This window comes from Rhea pennata, chromosome 5 (assembly GCF_028389875.1).
Source record: "Rhea pennata isolate bPtePen1 chromosome 5, bPtePen1.pri, whole genome shotgun sequence".
Classification (NCBI taxonomy): domain Eukaryota; kingdom Metazoa; phylum Chordata; class Aves; order Rheiformes; family Rheidae; genus Rhea; species Rhea pennata.
In genome coordinates this window covers 52925003-52944898 of record NC_084667.1, presented here as the reverse complement: position 1 = coordinate 52944898, position 19896 = coordinate 52925003, and the positions used below count along the sequence as shown (strand labels likewise).

Below are 19896 nucleotides of genomic sequence, written 5' to 3'. Positions count from 1 at the left end.
TATTGCTTGTCTGACCTTGGGGTATGCTCACTCAGGTGGCGATGGGATAGAAGAAGGTTTTGGGCTGAGCACAGCTCCCTGGCCTGGCTCCCTGCTTGACTCAGCAAGGTATGTACAAATATTTGATTTCTTGTAAGCCACAGTCCCACTCTCTCCTGCTGCTCACACCCTCATCCCCACAAGGGCTGAGCAGAGATATGTGTGCTGGGCACCTCCAAAAGATCGGGAGACTACAAATGGGTCCTAGTGCCTTGCATGGATATCCTTCATGTAAAATGTTATCCCTCATATATCTGTTTCCTTCTCCTGTTTGTAGGAGGACAGGAGCAGTGACACTGTATTTGTAAAAGGCATACGAGCTTTGGGTCGAAGGGTGTCAGGGTTGCAAAGACCCCCTGGATTCAGCCCACTGGCACCAGTAACCCTGAATTACTCCCTGGAGCTGCCTCTTCTACTCCAGTAAGTCCAGAGATCCCCAAGGGTGCACACATTCCTAATTGTGTCACCTCAGTTAAGCTCCTAAGGTTATGCGTGGTGACGCCAGGCTAGACCTCGACTCCTAGGTCTAACAGGAAGGCCAGATGCCAGAATCCTAGGCTAAGGGACTAATACCTACTATCCATCCCTAACATAGCCTGCTCTTCAGTGTACCCCTCAGGCAATTTCTACCACAGTTTCCAGACCCAGAGAACACAGTGCGCATATGTGACTTTTTTTAAGGTATGAAGGTCACCAATGACATCCAGCCTAAAACTAACCTGAGGGAGAAAGAATTAGGACTGTGTTCCTGGGAGTTCAGTACAGAGCTACACCAAAATAACAGTGTAAGAACAGCCTTGCCGTGACAAATTCACCTTGTGTCTTCTGCCCCTGCTCTGCAGACAAGCCTTCTGTCCCACCTTGGGATGCACGAGTCAGCTCTCTAGAAGCACTCATCAAGTTGGTTTGATTGCTTGCTTATAGGCGAGGAGTCACAGAAATGAGCCTATGCAGACCTCGAGAATCCTGAACATGGTTACGGTCAGTCAACTTTACCATCTTTATCATCACTGGTCTATCATCACTGGACTGGCTGCAGTCTCCAATGGATGGCTTTTAGGTACTGTGCATAGACCCCAGTGTTCGTGATTCTGGCCATCTAACACACACAAAAAAATAGTTAAAACCCACTTCTGAACAAGTGCTTGGAACATGAGGCAACTGATAACGTGAGAGAGATCAGACAGAGATCTCTTTATTACATCTCCATGAAAGATGGGGGAAGAGAGGCATGTGTGTGTATGGAAGCACATTCATGTGTTGAGATATTTTCAGCCCAACATACATCATATATCTTGCCAGCTGAAGGCTGGGAGCACCCCGTCATTCACTTCCACTGCAGTTCAAATTGCAATTGCCCTGCGTTACATATTTGGCATCTTGACAGAAAGGAAAGTGGTCCAAAGCCAAGCTCTTACCTGACTGCTGATTCAGCAGGAGAAGCTCTGAGCTTTGCACAGTTTCTATTTGAGCGGTGGGGGGAATGGTGCGGGTATCATGGGTGACAGATTCCTTGGAAAAAACTCAAGATGAAAAAAAAAAAAAAAAAGGAGAGAGAAAGAAAGAGAGAGAAGAAAAAAAAAACATTTCTTGGCAGGAAAGATGAAAGGTTGGGCCAGGTCCCAGGCTGTCATTAAGCCAATCGTGTGGGACAACCTTCCTTTGCCTAGAAGTCTGCTAGCAATTTGTAGAACAGTGTTGCAGGTAGCCAGCAGAGCTGTCAGCCTCCAGACTCCATTACTTTTTGGGTTCTCTTTGTTTCCTTGGTGAAGTTTCCCAAACATTACAAAACTTAACCTAGTTCACAAGGGGCCTTGAATCCTTCTAGTTCTGCCCAGTGGTCGTTTTTATAGGACAGAGGCTTGCGAAGGCTGACTCCCCCTGAAGCACCACAGAAGGGATGTATCTGGACTGTGCAGGTTCCATACATTTGGCAAGGTCTTTCCCAGTATCTACAAGATTGTATGTATTTAGCTGATTAGAACAAAACATGTGAAATTCCACCAGAATTCATTAGTCTTGTGAAAGCAGATCGAAAGTACTAATTAACGTGGTCAGGGTGTAATTTCAAGCAGTAAGACAGGTCTTTCAACCCTACCAGAAACAGTTTCATTCCACAGAGCCTGATGAACCACAGGAAAAAAAATACCAGCATCCCCAGCTGGTGGGATCTGACCTGGGTCAGCATTGCAGCTCCGCCTTGGAAAACAACATTCAGGGTGCAGTTTCATGTTCCTCCTAGTCCAGAGCAATGGCAGGATGCTGCTGAAAGATAAGTTCCAACATACGCACACTCCTAGCTCTTCACTTTTGCTGCTCTTTTTGCTTCAGATCTGGAGGCTCTGTAGCCACTGAGGAAGCTGGTTCAGCTCCCTAATACAGCAGAAAACTCAGCCACCAACACAGAAAGGGTTTCTGAGAACTGGGTTCTGTTCCTAGCCTCTCCACTTACTTACAAGATGGTCTCGGGCAAGTTCAGGGGTTAAATGCTTAACAAGGACCCAGGAGATAATGCTACAGAGTGAGTGACTATAATCAAATCAGCAAAATGAGCAGGTGCCTCAGTTTCCCTCCCTACAGTACTCGTAGTAGGTATCTGTCTTGTTGTTGTTTCACTCTTGAAACACTTAGAGATCCTCTCATTACGCCTACAAGGGCCTGGTATTAATCATAAAATGTCACTATGATTAGTGAAAACACTACGTTTGCCCCTTTAAAAGGGATCAGTAATGTAGCAAAGAGCAAATCCAGATCTTTAATATCAAATAGCAGGGCGAATTAATAATTTGGATAAGGTTTCACCATTCTTTTAAGAATATTTAATTTTAATGCAATAGATATACATTTCCCTAAATATACACACAGGAATACCCTGCACACCACATGGTATTTCTGTAGTGCTGTCAGGGAGGAAGGACTGTGACAGCTAGAGGACAGAAATGTTTCTACCAGATTTTCTAGTCAAGCCAGAGTCGAGTATTTCTCCCTGTGGCTTTGGAAATGGAACTGGTGTCCAAATCTAGCATATCTGGCCCAGGTGGCAACAGATTCCAATAAATTCCCTGATACCAAATCTGCCTTGGAGGGAAGCTGCTGGCCTGGGCTCTGACTTCTCTGGTTTCCGCAGTGAGAGGTGTTCTGGGCAGGAAAATAGCTGGGGGAGACAGACAAAGTCTGGATTCAGTGAAAAGTAGGAATCCCATGGATCCCTCCTAGGAGACGGGTGCTGCTGCCCATTAGCCAGCCACAGGGACAACAAGACCAGCTGCTTCTACCTCAGTGATTCCATCCATGCGACCAGTCTACCAGAGGGAGACAGTATTTGAACCTAATGCGAATCTGCCTCACAGGGTACTTTTAGCACAGATTGGCATTGCCAAAGCAAAAATCCTTTGCTCAGACATAAATATATTCCCTCTTTAGCAGCATGGCAATGGTATGTTTGGGTAAGGCACACAAATATGTGTATATATATCCATCTATTTGAAAAGAGCTGCATTCTCTAGCACTCCCTGGCTCGCACGCATCTAATAGAATATCTATTTAGGAAAATATGACTAGCATAACCAGCTATGCAGTGTTCACATCTGCTAATCCTTTGCTGCTCAAGAAATCATCTTCACTTGCAAAAAGATTTGTACTATTTTGGGTGCAAAGAGGAGCTAAGTGCTCCAAACCTCTCCCTGCTGAAACTTTGAGGGAAGCATTGCCTTAACATTCCCACTTCAGCAGAGCATTTTGACTCAGCAATCCCATTTCTAGAAGCGCATAGAATTACTTTCGTCGACTCAGAGAGGTGAGATGGACAGAGGAAAGACTTGTGGCTACAATAGCTACCATATTGGGTGACGCTTTTAGTTTTACTATATTTGCAAAGCTTAAATGGTGCTGCTTGCTTGACCGCAGCCACTTGCAGTGCTGTTTTATCGTGCACGCACACACACACATATACACAAAAACTTCACAGTCAGAAACACCAGCTGAAAGCTTGGCTTGTCTCTCCGAGCACCCAGAAGACGGGGACAAATTCTGACCTCAGCCCCTCTCCAGCTGAGCTACTCCGAACTGACACCAGCACAAGGCTCCAACTCAGCCAGGTGCGTGCTTGTGTTTTAGGGATTCCCCTCGCCAAGCGGAGGATGGGGTTGGTACAAGCGTTCCTCCCTTGCATGAGCAGGTCATCACCGCCACGCACAGCAGGGTGAAGGGAGCGAGGTGTAGAGGCTGCCTGCAGGAAATACAGCAACATAGTTTCCAGTATAGACATGCTCTGCCCCAGTCAGCAGGCGCTCCAGAGTGCTCCGCCGCTGGCTGGCTCTCCCAAAGAGCTGCCTGCCTTCATTTAAGTGGTGTGTGTCCAGTACAGGGCTCCCAGCAATGTATGACTCCTCAGGTACTGCAGCTACATCCCCTGTCTTTGCTCTTTTAAATTTGTGGGCAGCTCCTACTGATTTCACCTTTGTGAGTGCTGTGCTGTGTCCCCCGCAGCCCACAGCTAGCAATTCCAGTAATTTTAGCAAGCTCTTGAGCAGGCCCTATAGCTCTGATAACACAATCACTAACCCAGGCCTTCCCCATCAGGGCTGTAATGCTGTTGCATATTCTCATTTGGCAAATTTCAGAGGAGAAAGCAGCTTTATTAAATACCTTATTTATCAACTGCAGTTCAAATTTTAAGAAATAATTTTTCTCATGAAGCCAGATAGGCTGGAATGAGATATGATGTTAATGTTTGAAGGTTTTTAGCGCCATAAAACGTGTAACAAGCACTCCAGCCCCCTTCAGCTCAGACATAATGACCAACAAATATTCACTATGACAAAAAATATTACTTACTTCTCCACACACAACCCCTCCTGAAGTTTGCAGAAAGGTAGCTGGGAAGAAAAAGAGCGGCAGAATTTTGACCTCACCATCCTCAAATTAAACCTACCATTGGAGCAAATTATTTATCCTACTTATATAGAGACAGAACTAATTGGTCAGTAGAATTTCTGCTATATGGTTTGCAAGCCTGAGAAACTGATGTAAGGAATTGCTCTGAACAGAACAGTGGTTTTCAAGACCTTCTAAACATTAGTATTATCTTGCCTCTGACACCTTAAAAACTCTTAACAAACTTTAGTTAATTGATTCTCTTGTTGCTGTGGTGATCTAGCGCTGCTACTCAGTTATTATTTGTATCTTGGACAACTGTGCTCAGGAATCAAAAAGCACAAGGCCTTGCCATTTTGGACTATTTCTGAAAATAAGCACTATTTACTTGGGGGTGTTCTTATTTACTTATCTCTGCTGCAATAGCACCCCACTCCTTCACAAAGGCTGAGAAGGATAAGGGCTCAGCATGAGCATTGCTGCATAGGGCCCTTACCTCAGACAGGCTTCGTAGTCCAAAGCACAAGTGTGGCGAATGGATGTGGCTTCAGTGTCCTTGAGGCGAAATACTTTTGCTGCCTTGGGAGTCAGCTCTGGGGTGCTCTGCCAGCCAGATAAGCTTCCATGGATATGAGAAGTGGTATTGGAGGAGGAGACAGGTGGATTTTGTCTTTGGTCACCAGAGAAGTAACTCTGTAGGGACTCAAGCCAGCTACAAGAAGTTACAGGAACTCTTCTAGGGGGAAGCAATGGGATGGGATGGGATGGGACAAGGGCTGAATTAAGGAAAACTAAGTGATTTATTCTAGTATCTAGATATCTACCCTGCACAGTGGATTATGATCTAGTTGCTGCTCTCAATACGAGGCTTGGTCATCGCAGCATATCCCATCCCCTTTGTAGCCCTGTTCTACAATGCTGATGATATGGTGAGACCCCTCCATGGTCTTTAAGAGAACGTGTTAAACGTGTTTTCCCCTGCTTTTTGCTAAGTCTAAATCTCATGATGACTTCTTAAATGTCTACATTCACTGTCATTTGTATGTAAGACTTCACAAAGGGCAGCCTAAACAAACACAAACACAAGCACACACATGCACATACACACACACACGCGCTCTCTTCCCTACACAGAGAGGGTCCCTCTGTAATATAGTTGGGAAAGTCAGGGACATCATATGGCTTTTGCTCTCCGTCTGCTCACAAATCCATCTGCACCAGGATTTGATTAGTCATTCCAAACAGCTGCCTTTTTTTTTTTTTCCTAAATACCCTTCCAAAGAACTATTTCTTTCTATTCCCAAATGCAAAAGACTTCCTCCCTTCCAAAATTATAATAGCTAAGGTCTGCAATGGACAATGTTTTGTCCTAGTTTTACTAACACATCTCTGCACTCTTTAGCAATTTAAGCAGGCAAGCATTTATAACTCTGTGAAGTGAAAGCTGCTGCAGTCTCCAATGGACGGCTTTTAGGTATTGTGTTTTTATGTCTGTATTTCAGGTTATTTTTGAGATCCTTCTGGATCTCACAAGCTTATATTGCTTATCTCAGAGAAGCCATTTTTATCTGCTGATGGATGAGTACGTATATAGTCCTGCTATCATTATATCTGCTAAAAACAGAGCTGGGATACACAGACTGTTTACACAATGGCGTAGTAAGGGATGTGCACTTCCAAGCGATGGAGCCAGCCCAAACATATGCCAAACAAGCTTCATCACCACACTCCAAGGCACACCGGCCTGTGTACATACCTATACACAGACTGAGACACAGGTGTGCACACACACATGTACGTTTTTCAGCCACTGCTGCTTCTAGGTTGGAAAGCCAACAATGTAAAATAGCACATAGCAATTCAGATCAGGAAGTGAAAACTATGTTTAAATGAAACTGTAGTGAAGGGGAGCTGAGCAGAATATTGCTAATCTGGTGAGGATGTCCTTATGTTTGTGCCCCCATTCCTGTGAACATGGGCACAGGGCTGTTCCCAGTGATGAATTCCCCACTCAAGGGCAGCATTTCCCGTATGCTCTGCCCCATAGCAGTCAAAGGGACAGTTGCCTTCTGTGCTACCACCCGCCATCACCACTGCACAGTGTGTTCAAAGCACAGGCCAAAGGTGGTGTCTCCTAACTTACCAGGAGCACTGTCAAGATCACAAGATGAGTCAGTGTCATTGCAAACATGCTTTCCCGAAAGTGAATTTCAGGAGCTATTTCATGTCCAGTCTCTGACTACGCCAACTGCAGACTTCCTCAGACAGCAACTCCTTTGCCTTTTTATAGTAACACTCTGACCTTGGTGAAATACATCTTTGCACGGGTGTTTCATTCCTGAGGAATGCCAAGCTGTGGGCCTAAATGGTCTACCCTCTGGCAGCAGGGCACGACAGACAGCACATTTGATAACATTGGTCTGTCTTCAGCTACCTAAACAGTTTCTTCCCCATTTTACCCCAGTGTCTCACATGTTCTGGATGGAAATTTTCTTTGAGCAGCATTTTGCATCAGGTCCAAGACCTGCTGAGGCCAGTGAGACTCATTCCACTAATTCCAATAAGTTTAGATTAAGTTATTTTCAAATGAGGACTCTTCAGGAGAGTTAGGATTTCCTAATTGTTTTGTCAGTTTAAATTTATAAATGCTGATATTAGACTTATTTGTACCACTGCAGAGACAGATACATAACCAGAGCACAAGGCTCAATTGATAACATTTTTTTTTTTTTGCAGGCAACAAAATCTAAAAGCTCTCATTCCAGCAAAAATGATGATAGGTTTCATAGGGCACATACAAGAGAGGTTCTTGCTGTACACAGGAGATGAGATTAAATAGCAAAAACAGCCCCCTCTGAAGCTAAAATCTGTGAATCTATGAGTTGTTCAGTTTCCAGATCCCTCCAGTTTCTGGCTTCTTTACTTAGACATTTACAATCGTGGCAGGAAACCAGTGTCAATTGTGAGGGTGTTTTTTGTACCAAAAAGACTTGTCACTAAAAAAATGCATTAAAATCATCACTTCATTAGAGTAGCCTGGTGCCCCAGAAGTGAGAACCACTGTAATATATCTCAACTGTCTGAACCAGCCATTATCCCAAATGACTACTTAATATTTGCGTATTGCAGATTATGTCTTCGTCTCAGCTCTGCTCTCCTCATTATCTCTTCCATACATTTGCCAGATGTTGGAACGAAGGCATATACCTTTTCATGAAACCATGGTCATCAGGCTCAATCAGCTCACATTTCTCCAGATGTTGTGTGATCTCATCACTTATTAATGTTCCTAGGAGTTAGCCTCAGTCTAGGTCAGGCTTACTGTTATAATTTCCTTGTTGCTCCTCAGCCCATTTTGGAAGAATATGATTAGATTGATTTCCAACCAGCTTCTAGTTGCCCTTCTCTCCACATTTCTTACTGAGAACCTATTCGTTTCTGATGCAGATTTCTCTCCAGTGTCTATGCCATTGCAGAAGTGTAAGTCAGCAAATCCTCCTTACTGGCTTGCTACATGCACATTAGACCCTGCAGTCACTACTGGAGATGGATACTTTTCCAGTTGTTAGGGTATTTTTATGAAAATTTGCACTGTCATAGTCCCTGTGCATATAAGTAACCTTTTATACATTTAACTAACAACCTGAAGACTCAAATGGATGAAGGTACAATCTGGGCAATTACTCATGCAATTTTTGTGCACAGAATTTTAAAATCAGGTCCAAATTATCCACCAGCAAGTTGCTCTCTATTACCTTACCTTGCTTTTGAAAGTTTCTCTTTTACTAGCAGTCCTATACAAATACTTCATAAAATTAATGCCTAATTCAATATGACTGTAATAGGAAATAAGCTAAGCATCATTTAGGCATGTTTCTAATTCTGTAGTGTGCTGGATGCCACAAGGTATGCATCCTGAAGTGTCATTTTGAAGATCTTCAGCAATACTGAGACATGTAAATAGAGATGTTAAAACAGATTTTTTAAATATGTAAGTTCTTATTTATGAGTGGGAGATAGAAAATATAGACAAGCAGTTAATGAAGTAAAAGTCAGATACAATCTGTTCTCTTACATTGTTTAGATGCTCATAGATTTATAAAGAACACATACATCATGCATACTCATGCTTCAATAATCTGAAACCACTTGTTTTACAGCCCAAATCTAGGGTCTATGGCTTGTTTACTCTCTCCTGCAACTCTAAACCGAAAGCAAATCTTTGCAAGCATATGGCTTCTCTCAGCCAGGCTGAGAAAGAGATAAATGGTGTAAATCTTTCAGTTTCTCAATACTTGGTATCTTCACTATCACGAATGCAGGGAATATCTACAAAGTGTAAATTCCTTGGATTGCATCTACTACGTTCCTCCTGCCAGTCTGCAAGGATTAGATTCTGTGGTTTGTCTCTTATGGGTATGCAATCTTTGTCCCTTAGTGTTTAACCTTAAGTTGAACCTGATAATTGTTTCTTGGAACAGAGATGACATTGTTCCTCGCTCCTGAGTAAACACCTGAAGAAGGCAAATACTAACAATAGCTATAATGCAGGGTTCTCCTTCCATTCCTCTTATTCCATGTGTGCATTTGGGAACAGTGCTATGGTGAAACCACAGCTGCCGGTCAGCAGCAATTTTACCCTCTTTTTGACTGACTGTGCTGTAAATCAAGGAGGATCTGACTGAAAATGCAAATATCCAATGTCTATCCATCTATAGAACTTCTTCTACCACACCCATCACAGACACATTTAAGAGCTTCTATTCATGGGAAACAGGCTGTCTAAGTGTGTCAGATAGATAAGAAGCACTTACAATACCTGGTATTATATGTTTTTCCAAGGAGGGGGGAGGGGGTGTCCAAAGGTTTCAGCAGTTATGTCATTTTCCCCTGATTGTTTTCAACAGGAAACAGAAATGCTCAGCTTCAGCATGGGTTTTCGGATACATGAGCCTTGGGTGGATTTCAGCCTGACCCCAGAGCCCCAGCAGCTGGCAGTCCTCCAAATCAAAAACCCATTTTCTCTCCTGCTACCTTTTTGGGGGACTTGATCCTGTAAGGTGCAATGTCTGTTGGCCAGGAGCCAGAAAAGTCAAGAGCCTTTTCCTAACTGAAAGCACACCTCAGGTCCCCCGGGAGTCTATGCACAGGGTGTGTGTGTGTGTGTTCCTTGGCTAGCTGGAGCTGGAGTGACCATCACCTCATAGGATCAAGCCCTTATTCACTTCTCAGCATTTCAGTGGAAACAAAGCAAGCCTCCCAGAAAATATTTGTCATGTTTCCAAAAGCACATAATTCTCCCTATTCTAATCATTTGCCTTAAACTGCAGCTTACAGCTCATCCTTCTTCTTCCCTAAATAGCTGAAATTCAAGCTAAATAAAGGTGGTACAGTTGGTTTTCAGCTGTTAGCTAAACATGTAAATACTGTACGTTACAATACAACTATGCTGCTACATTGTGATGTGCAGCTGATAACTCCTCAGCCAGCTTGCAAATACAGCGGAGAGCTCTTTGTTAAATAGAAAAAGAGTAGAGAAGTTGTTATTAAAAATGAGCATTCACTAAAATTTCAGGACTTACCCTGAGTCATCCCTGGCTCCCTTGTCTCCTGCTGATGTTTTCATCATTACAGCAAACTTTAAGGCACTTTCTGTTTCACAGTGGCTTTAGAGTTCCTTGCTGAAGAAAGCAATTCTGTTCCATTGCTGAGTAGAAATTACTCATCCTTAGGTTTTGCATTGAAGAAGGTATTTCAAGGGGCTGCAGGGGGAGGATGTTTAAAACCAGCTTCAGGCTCAGCAGTATCGGAGGGCAGCAGACTAAACTAGCACTGAAATGAAAGCAAACTACCAAGAAGGTCTGATTTAGCCTCTCTTATTTCTACTTCCTGTATTTATATGAACGAGGGATTTCAGGAAGAGGCAGTCTTTGGTGGTCAAGGGTGTGTGTGTGCGCGTGTGTGTATTATAAAGCCATATTTAGTAGTGAAGGCAGGTTAACGTTATTAGAAAGAATGGCCTGAGACTGTTAGCTTCTAGTTTGTTTCTCTAACTTAAGTAAGTTTGGGGGGAAATTGTTTTGTAGGCTACAGGTATATCAGGAGGCAACGGAGGATGGTGAACTTTGTAATGGATTTTATAAGGCAGCAAGGCAGTAAGTCTCCGTCTGCAAATTCCTGAAGCATGTGTATTTCTGTTGCTTGAGTAACTGGAACCAGATGGAGCTTGGAAACCTTTTTATATTTATACAGGACCTGAGAAAAGGAAATGTCTAACACTGGCAGAGCAGAGCTTTGCAAAAAATTCCCAGTTAGTGCAGAAGCTAATGACAAGATTATAGGACTGCTAGTAAAAGAGCAGCTATCCATGCCATAAAGTTTCTCTCTCAGAGCATATTTGACCTGGAGTTACATAAGTAGATGAGCAGTGTCTGCTCTACTGGAACCCGACTGACTATAGACCAGCTGTGGATGCAGGGGACTGACATATGTGCTGCTAGACAGAGCTGGTGGCACTCCTATTTGGCAGCCCGATTATTCAGGAAATATTTGATGTTAGGAGACTACGTGATGGAAAAAATAAAGCGGAAATATGGAGCAGAGGCTGGGAAAAGCAGTTGCATGGAACAGAGAGGGAAATGAAGGTAACCTTTTGCCCCTTTTATCTTTGGAAGGAATTTCCTAGCTTTCCAGGATATTGGCCAAAAAGTAGACTGTGCCATAAAGCTCACAGTGGAAATGGAAAAGCCAGTGTGGCATGTGGGGAAATTAGATCTGTGTAGAACACAAAGCCAATTCTCCTGGCACTGACTGAGAACCTTGGGCTTTGTCTGAGCCAGGGAGAGTCAGAGGGACTTTCAATATCATCCAGTCACACCTGTGTAACACAAGACATGCCATTCTCAAGGGCTTTTTCATCAAGCCTTTAACTTAATGCATTTTCTAATGCATTAGAAAATTTATCTTAAAAAGCTTTTAGAAGGATTTCTTTTAGAAATTCAAGAAAGTCTGGCTCAAAGGCTGCAAAATGGAAAGTTCATCATCTCTCTAGGTAGGATTAATTATCAATATTATTAAAATTCACATCTGATTTTTTTTTTTTTTTTTTTTTGCCTTGCCTTGTCCAGTTTAAGTTTTCATCTACTGGATCTCATTATGCTCTTTTCTACTAAATTAGGGAGCTCTTTACTCCAACTCATGTAAGCACTTTCAGACAATGATGAAGTCACTTCAGCCCTCTTGGACAAACTAGCTGGCTGAGATTCACACATCTCTCACTGCAGGCTTGCCAGATCTCAGCTCTGAATTCTTCTGTTGACTCTGGACTAGAGTTGGCTCTGTGCACGGAGGTCCAGGGAAAAATGTGCTCTGAACTTGTTCACCAACTTGGTGCTTTTGAAATGTACCCTGCATGTTAGAATGACAACAAACTCCTGAATGTATCACACAAATTTAACTGCACTCAGGTTTTCATTTCCTTCCACTGCAATCTAATGGGAAGCAGTCCCACTCAGGTTTACCCTTCCTTTGCTAGGAAGTAAGTTCGCTGAGAGGCAGAAAACCATGAAGATGTGCTGTATTGCCCTGTCCACATGTCCTTCGATCTCTGTTTAGAGAGATATGCAGTGATCCTAGACAGACTGAGAAGGAGCTAAGATTTTGTGCATACAGAATATCAATTTTCACCAAGAGTGAGGCATTTAGAATCATAGAATCATAAAATCAGTAAGGTTGGAAGGGACCTCTGGGGATCATCTAGTCCAACCTCCCTCCTCAGCAGCATGTTAGACAGGGTTGCATCCAGGCGGGCCTTGAAGATCTCCAGAGAAGGAGACTCCACAACCTCTCTGGGCAACCTGGTCCAGTGCTCCGTCACTCTCACAGTGAAGAAATTCCCCCTCACGGTCAGGCGGAACTTCCTGTGCTTCAGTTTCTGCCCATTGCCTCTTGTCCTGTCACATGGGACAACTGAAAAGAGTTTGTCCCTGATCCCCTTGACACCCTCCCTTCAGGCACTTGCACACATTGATAAGATCCCCCCTCAGTCTTCTCTTCCCCAGGCTGAAGAGGCCCAGGTCTCGCAGCCGTTCCTCATAGGGCAGATGCTCCAGCCCTCTGATCATCTTCGTAGCCCTACGCTGGACTCTCTCCAGGAGCTCCATGTCTCTCTTGTACTGGGGAGCCCAGAACTGGATGCAGTACTCGAGATGAGGCCTCCCCAGGGCTGAGTAGAGGGGCAGGATCACCTCACTCAACCTGCTGGCGACACTCTTCTTAATGCACCCCAGGATACCATTGGCCTTACATTGCTGGCTCATGGTCAGCTTGTCATCCACCAGCACTCTCAGGTCTTTCTATGCAGAGCTGCTCTCCAGAAGGTCAGCCCCCAGCTTGTACTGGTACAAGGGGTTATTTCTCCCTAGGTGCAGGACCCTGCACTTGCCCTTGTTGAACCTTATGAGGTTCCTCTCCGCCCAGCTCTCCAGCCTGTCCAGGTCTCTCTGAATGGCAGCACAGCCCTCAGGTGTGTCAGTCACTCCTCCCAGCTTGGCACCATCAGCAAACTTGCTGAGGAGGCACTCTGTCCCCCTCATCCAGGTCATTGATGAATAAGTTGAACAGGATGAGACCCAGTACTGAGCCCTGGGGGATGCCACTAGCCACAGGCCTCCAACTAGACTCCACGTCACTGATGACGACCCTCTGAGCCTTGCCTTTCAGCCAGTTCTCAATCCAAACAAACAAAAAAAAATTTTGTTAAAGAAGAAACATAAGGACTAGAACTGTTAAAAACATACAGGATAAAACAGCAAAAATACAGAATAAAATACAAAAATCCAGTATTGTGGCACTATCTCACTTTCATGTGATTTGAGAGAAATCCTTTTCTGTTGTTTTTCATGAAATCTTTCACTCCAGTTGCAATTTAAAGAATGTACATTGTTTCAAAACCGTAATGCTTTGAAATTATTTTTGTTAAAGATATTGACTAAAAATTCATGAAGAAGTCTGTTTTTTCTGCAAAATATTTAGTATTTATGCAAAATGGTTAAATGTTTCTGTAAAATACTTAAAACGTGAAAATAAAGACAAATTTTAACAAATGATATTTTATCAGAGCTTTGCTGGGTGTTTTTTTAAGCCAGAGACCTGACAGGATTGCAATGTAATACTGTTCTAGTATCAGGCTGTGGAAGGAAACAGATTTTACAAAAGCTAAATGACAAAGTAATATCCAGACACTGCAAAGTGCTAGTTCTCCGTGACAGATCCAAGCCAAACAGGTTTTAGAGAAAGAAATGAATTTTCCTACAATTTGGGGTATTCATATGGGCTATATTTTACAAGGTCATTTCTAACATAAAAATTGCTTCAATTCCTGTGTGTATGCGCGCGTGCGTGTGTGCGCACATGTGTGTCTGTGGGGATGGAGAGAATTCTCATCTTTCCTAGGACTGATTCACCCTTTTCAGTTTAAACCACAACATTTTGAAGCCCTTTTTTGTATTTTTATGCAGCTGAGTTGGAAAGGTTTAAAAATGACTTATGGGGAAGCCCTTAAGTACAATAAGCACTTTGTCTATAATAAAGTGCTTTCAACATATGCAGATTATACAATAGTCTGCCTTTCACACAGTAGGAAGCAACAGCATCTGCAACATGGTATAAGATAAAAGCCTGTAGGAATTGTCATGCCTATTGTGTCACTAATCCATGGATTCGGGGTCTTTTACAGAGCCTATTACATAATAGATCCTGATGGTTCATCATGCCAAACCTATGAGGTATTAAAAGACTGGGTACTTTCTATACTCAGATTATTTTTAAAAATTAATTATGTGTATACCAAAGAATCCTTTTCTTTCCCCATTTTAAAAAAGTCAGTCTTGCATGTGCCAAAAAGCACAAAAGCCAAAGAATGCAGTATATTCTTCTGTCTGCTTCACAAGATTAAAAAAAATAAGGCCAAAGTTAGTTTTAACTGACTCCTAGCTGACTAGGAGTATTACTGGGGAGAAGACACTTATCTAATGAACTTGTGAATAAACCAGCATGTGAGACTAAGCAACCTCTTAGTTCCTCTTTTCCAAAGAATTGCATTTAAAAGCTTTTCTTTAACTCAGAACAGAACTAGGAGTTTTGTACCTATACAAGAAGTCATCTTAGGCCCTGAAATGGATTAGAGGGATGTTGAAAATGGGCACTCTGGAGTTAAGAGAGGATATTCTTTCTCTTCACAGTATCTCCAGGCAACTGGAGCCTAGGCCACTGGGAAAGGAAAGTAGCCCTGCAGGTGGCTTAGACCCTGCTTGCATTCCCTTTAGTCAGCATCCAGTACTCAGTGTGAACCTGCTGGATGTCGCTATACCATGGGACAAAGCAGCCAGAATACTGTGAGCAGGATGTTCCTGAGACTGCCATAATGCCTTCTGGACTGGTGCCTTAGTATAGCAGACCGTGCTTTCGGGAAACCAAACATTTCTAGCCCCAAAAGAGCAAATCAGTGTTGTGGAATTGCTGTGAATCAAACTCTGACACTTACTCACCCCAAATACTGACTTGATCCCGATGATATTCCTTTGAACAGATGAAAATGTGGGCCTTCTGTCATTCAGTTCAGTAAGATCCTGATGCCACCCAGAAAGTGCAGGTACAGATCTTAGCAGGGTCCTGAAATTTTAGATTTTCAACAACACATATGAGAATATTTCACATGCTCTCAGCATCAGAGAGAAATACAGCAAACACTGTAGTTGTTCTTATATGTTTTATTGACAGTGTACATATGTTGATATATAGTGCGTTACAATACTGACTGCTAGGATTTTTTATAAATGTTTAGTTCATTTTAACTATTTTTTAAAATTTTCACAATAAAAATAATCAAATAACATGCCAACATTTTAAAACAAATTATCACATTAAATCCATTTGGATTTCATGACATATGTATCTGTACAAAGGACCCCATATCACAGAGCATTCACAGTGCATAAGGTCACAGTCATTGAAAAAATAAATAACATGATAAATAGATTCGTGTTATTTACAGTTTACAAACTCATCCCTTTCTGTTTTCAAAGTAAGCAGTTCTAGAAAGTTTTAATAATATTTAAAGAGGTACTGCACTTCTCAAGGGTGCATTGGAAATGTCTGCAAATGCGAAACAGGAAAATTTAAAAGGTTCAGAAGCTGCTTCAGTGATCTTGAATGATTTCAAATACTTGCAACAGAGGAGATAATGGCAGCCAAATTCTGCTCTCAGTTCCACTGATGTAAATTTGTGCCAGTGACTATGACTTTGATGAGTACTGGTGCTACTCCCAGGAACAGGAAGGCAAGAATTTGGTCACAACTTTGCTGCAGAGATTCAGCCATTTGGAACTACTACAAAAACTACTGGGCTAGCAGATTTACAAGTGTTCTTTGCATATGCAACTATTATTTGAATAAATGCCATAATCTTGCTGCAAAAAAACCTCTGGAAAGATGCATTTCGGTGGGTATTAGTCTTTCCAGAAACTTTGCCTGTCCAGTTTTGATATATTCTGATATTCAGAATATATTCAGATTTTGTCACAATTCTCTATTGCTATATATCAGCCTTCCCATTTGCCTTTCAAGCTTATTACAGATCACCTCAATGATAAGAAAGCAACGATTATATTGTTTGAGTAAGAAAAATAGGAAAAAATACGGGATTAATTTCATATTGGTAGTTGCCTTAAAGAAAATATCAGAATGATATTAATTTCCTAAAATCATTCATTTCTTTCAGACAGTGCACTGTATATCAGAAGTACAGTAGCAAGTAGAATATGTGATACACAAATTGCCACAATCCTTACACATCTCAGTCTGTGGAGAATGAGCTACATGTATCTCAGATTTCAGGACATGGATGAGTAGGATCTCACAGCTTTCTCTGGGGAAAAAAAATATTAGAACCCCACACAAAGGTGCTCTGTGTTCTGCTACTGTGTGGAAATAGGAAAATATACGCTCAGGTTATTCACAAGGAGATTTTTAAACATGTGCATGCTAGGAAAGAAACTGGAATGCACCTGCCATTTGAATGACAACTTCTTTTCTTCTGCAAAACACTGATCACGTGCATATTGTTTTCAAAAGAGTTCATATGAATAATAAAGTTGCAAGTGGGGTTAGTACAGAATTGCTGGAACTAAATGCTGTCATTAATCTGTAACTATCATATACATCTCTCTCTCTCTTACACTTCTCACCACCCAACAAACTTTGAAAGATCTAGAGTTCAGATCCCCCCAAATAAAAAGGAAAATGTGTACTAAGTGCAAAAATGCAGAGATTTCCTTTTGAAAATCTCCTAACTGAAGGATCTGAAACTTGTAACGATAGAACATTATGCCCAAAAGTGCTGCATTTTAATTAGCAAGAATCTTTGGTTTCACCTGGATATCAATGTTATCTTAGTGTCTGTTTCATGTTACGTTAGAAAGTCTGATCTTTCCTTGGCATGAATAATCAGGCAGTATTTATACAACCTAAATCACTCTATCAAAAATATCTCACTGAAGTACACAAATAAATGGCATTAAAATTGCAAGAAAACCAAGAACGGAAGACAGCAAAACTCGTGAGAGATTTCTGCAACTAGAGCAAAAACATAACAGAAACAAGAGTGTGTAATTAAAGCACAGTCACAAAGGGATTCAAAGATAGAATAGAATTTTCTCTATAATTGCTACGTAAGAATTAGATTAGGAAAAATCTTTTCCAAATTCTTTACATGTTAACAGAATGTTTACAAACATAATCTAAAATCAGGAACTAATTCTGTTTTTGTCATAACTGCAGAAAGTATATAAAAATAAAACAAAATTGGCACACCAATGACTGAGCCAGGAAAAAGATGGTTGACTCTGCTGTACCTGTAGGGAAGACTTAAGGTGTTCTTCTAGGCTGGATTGCAACCTAGAGAGCAGCCCTTAGATCATCAGATAGTCATGAAGATTAGCACAGCTCTAGCTTTCCAGATTTAGGTTTAAACACATAGATCCTGAGCCTGGAATCCTTACTCAGGCAATAATCTCTATGCATAAGTTGGATTCAGAGTACCTGGAGCAGGACTTGTATCATGCAACTTCATAATGCAGTGTAAGTGTTATGATCTGTAAATGGAACTCGACACCACTGATTTCAATGGAAAAACTCCCACTGGATTACTATAGACAGGATTTCACCCTGCAGGTCTACACGGGATTGTATTACTCCAACAGAATCATAACAGAAACGACCTCTTACGAAGCTCTCCTTGGCCTGCTGTAATTCAGTTTTTATCCTGCTTGTGCCCCTAAAGAGGTGCAGAGTTTTGAAGTTGTCTCTGAGACAAGGAACCAGTTCTCCTCTTATAAACAACACTGCAAATCTAAAGTGATAACAGCAGAGCAGAAGTCCATAGACTCCAGCCAAGCCTTTTTGTTTGAGGAAGAAATAAAATGTTTAGACTACAGAACCAGTAATATATGAAAGAATCCAAATGTGATACAAAACCCAGAGAATATGCTCAGCTGTCATCTTAGGACACAATCCAGCAAGGCACTTGGATACACACTTAGCTTTAAGCATGCAATCAATCGTGCAAAAGTTAAGCTTTGCTGGATACGAGATGTCTTCTGAGTTATATTACTTTTCAGTGATAGCATGCTGGCAATTTTCAGATCACAGTAACAGTTTTCCCTCTCACATCTACCAGCTTTCTTTTCACTTTTGAGCTGAACATTATCTTACACAACATTGTGACATACATTCCAAACTCAGCCAGCTAATTTTTGCAATGGTTAGCAGAACAAAATGGCTACAAAATTTTACAGACACAATCTGAACAGATGCAATATAAAATTGTATTAATTTCAGGGAGCCAAGCACAAATCACTGCTTTTCTTGCTTGGAAAACTGCAAAATTTGTGGTAGTTTCCTGATCATATGAGCAATTTTTTGTACATGTGAAAGGCACTAGTCTGCTGTTACTCAGCAATATCTTCCTGAATTACTGACACATTCTGAAGCAGGTGTACCTGACATATAGCAATCTGTCAGCCAGATCTTTCCCACACTAATTTTTCTGCATGGCTTGGTCTGTAACTGCCATCTTTCTTTATTTTAGCATATGGATAAAGTCTATATAGGGACTCTTTAGCATAAACTACTTCACATTATTTTACGTCACCAAGGCCCTGATATAGTGTCTAATAATTCTTTGGCAAACAATATATCCCTGGTCATACGGTACTGCTGGAAGAATCCTATTAATATAAATAATGACAAGCATGGCAGGATATCTGTACCATAACAGCAGGCGCATGTGACACTGCCTAAGGAGGTGCAGCATTAGAATTCAATATAAGTTTTCCTGAAGTGGGTCTGCATTTAGCAACGACTAAGAGATGACAAGACCAATCATGACATTTAAGGTCAGTATTACCTTACAGGATTGTCTCTGGTGACGACAGAACACACTGGTTTTCTGGTGTAGGTGATATTTCAACCATAAAAATTTTATCATTTTAGGCAGAACAATTTGAAAAGATGTCTCAAGGATTCATGCAATTAGCAAGCAATTTCATGCATGTTTGGGGCAGGGAACAGCTGTTATGGAACAAATTGGTGCCCCTACTCTTTTAAAGTTGGCTGGCTCAGAAATATGAAGGTACAGTAAAATTTGCTGGGTCTGGCACTGTAAAAACTGATGCCCTCACCACTGTCAACTCAGCTGATCACTAGGCATTCAAAACTAGATTTTGGAACTACTCTTTTGTAGTATGAAGACATCTGGACAGCCTGTACTGTGCATAGAAGAGCAAATGTTTGCTTGGAGGCAGCTAGTTCTCCAAGACCACAGAAAGGCAGAACCTAGAAAGAATCCATTTAACTCAGCTTCCATCTATACTCTTTTCATACCTAAGTCATCAAAAAGTATCAGCAGCAAACCATTCTCATGAA

At 41.7% G+C, this 19896-nt stretch overlaps 1 protein-coding gene across 1 annotated transcript in view; it reads right to left on the bottom strand.

The window, feature by feature from the left end:
• The window catches only part of LOC134141462 (ras and Rab interactor 3-like), a 175471-nt gene that overhangs the window by 59353 nt on the left and 96222 nt on the right, over positions 1-19896 (bottom strand). Inside the window, exon 19 of the mRNA XM_062577693.1 lies at positions 10497-10580. Within this exon, the coding sequence (XP_062433677.1) occupies positions 10497-10580 (84 nt within the window). The remainder of the gene's footprint in view (positions 1-10496; positions 10581-19896) is intronic.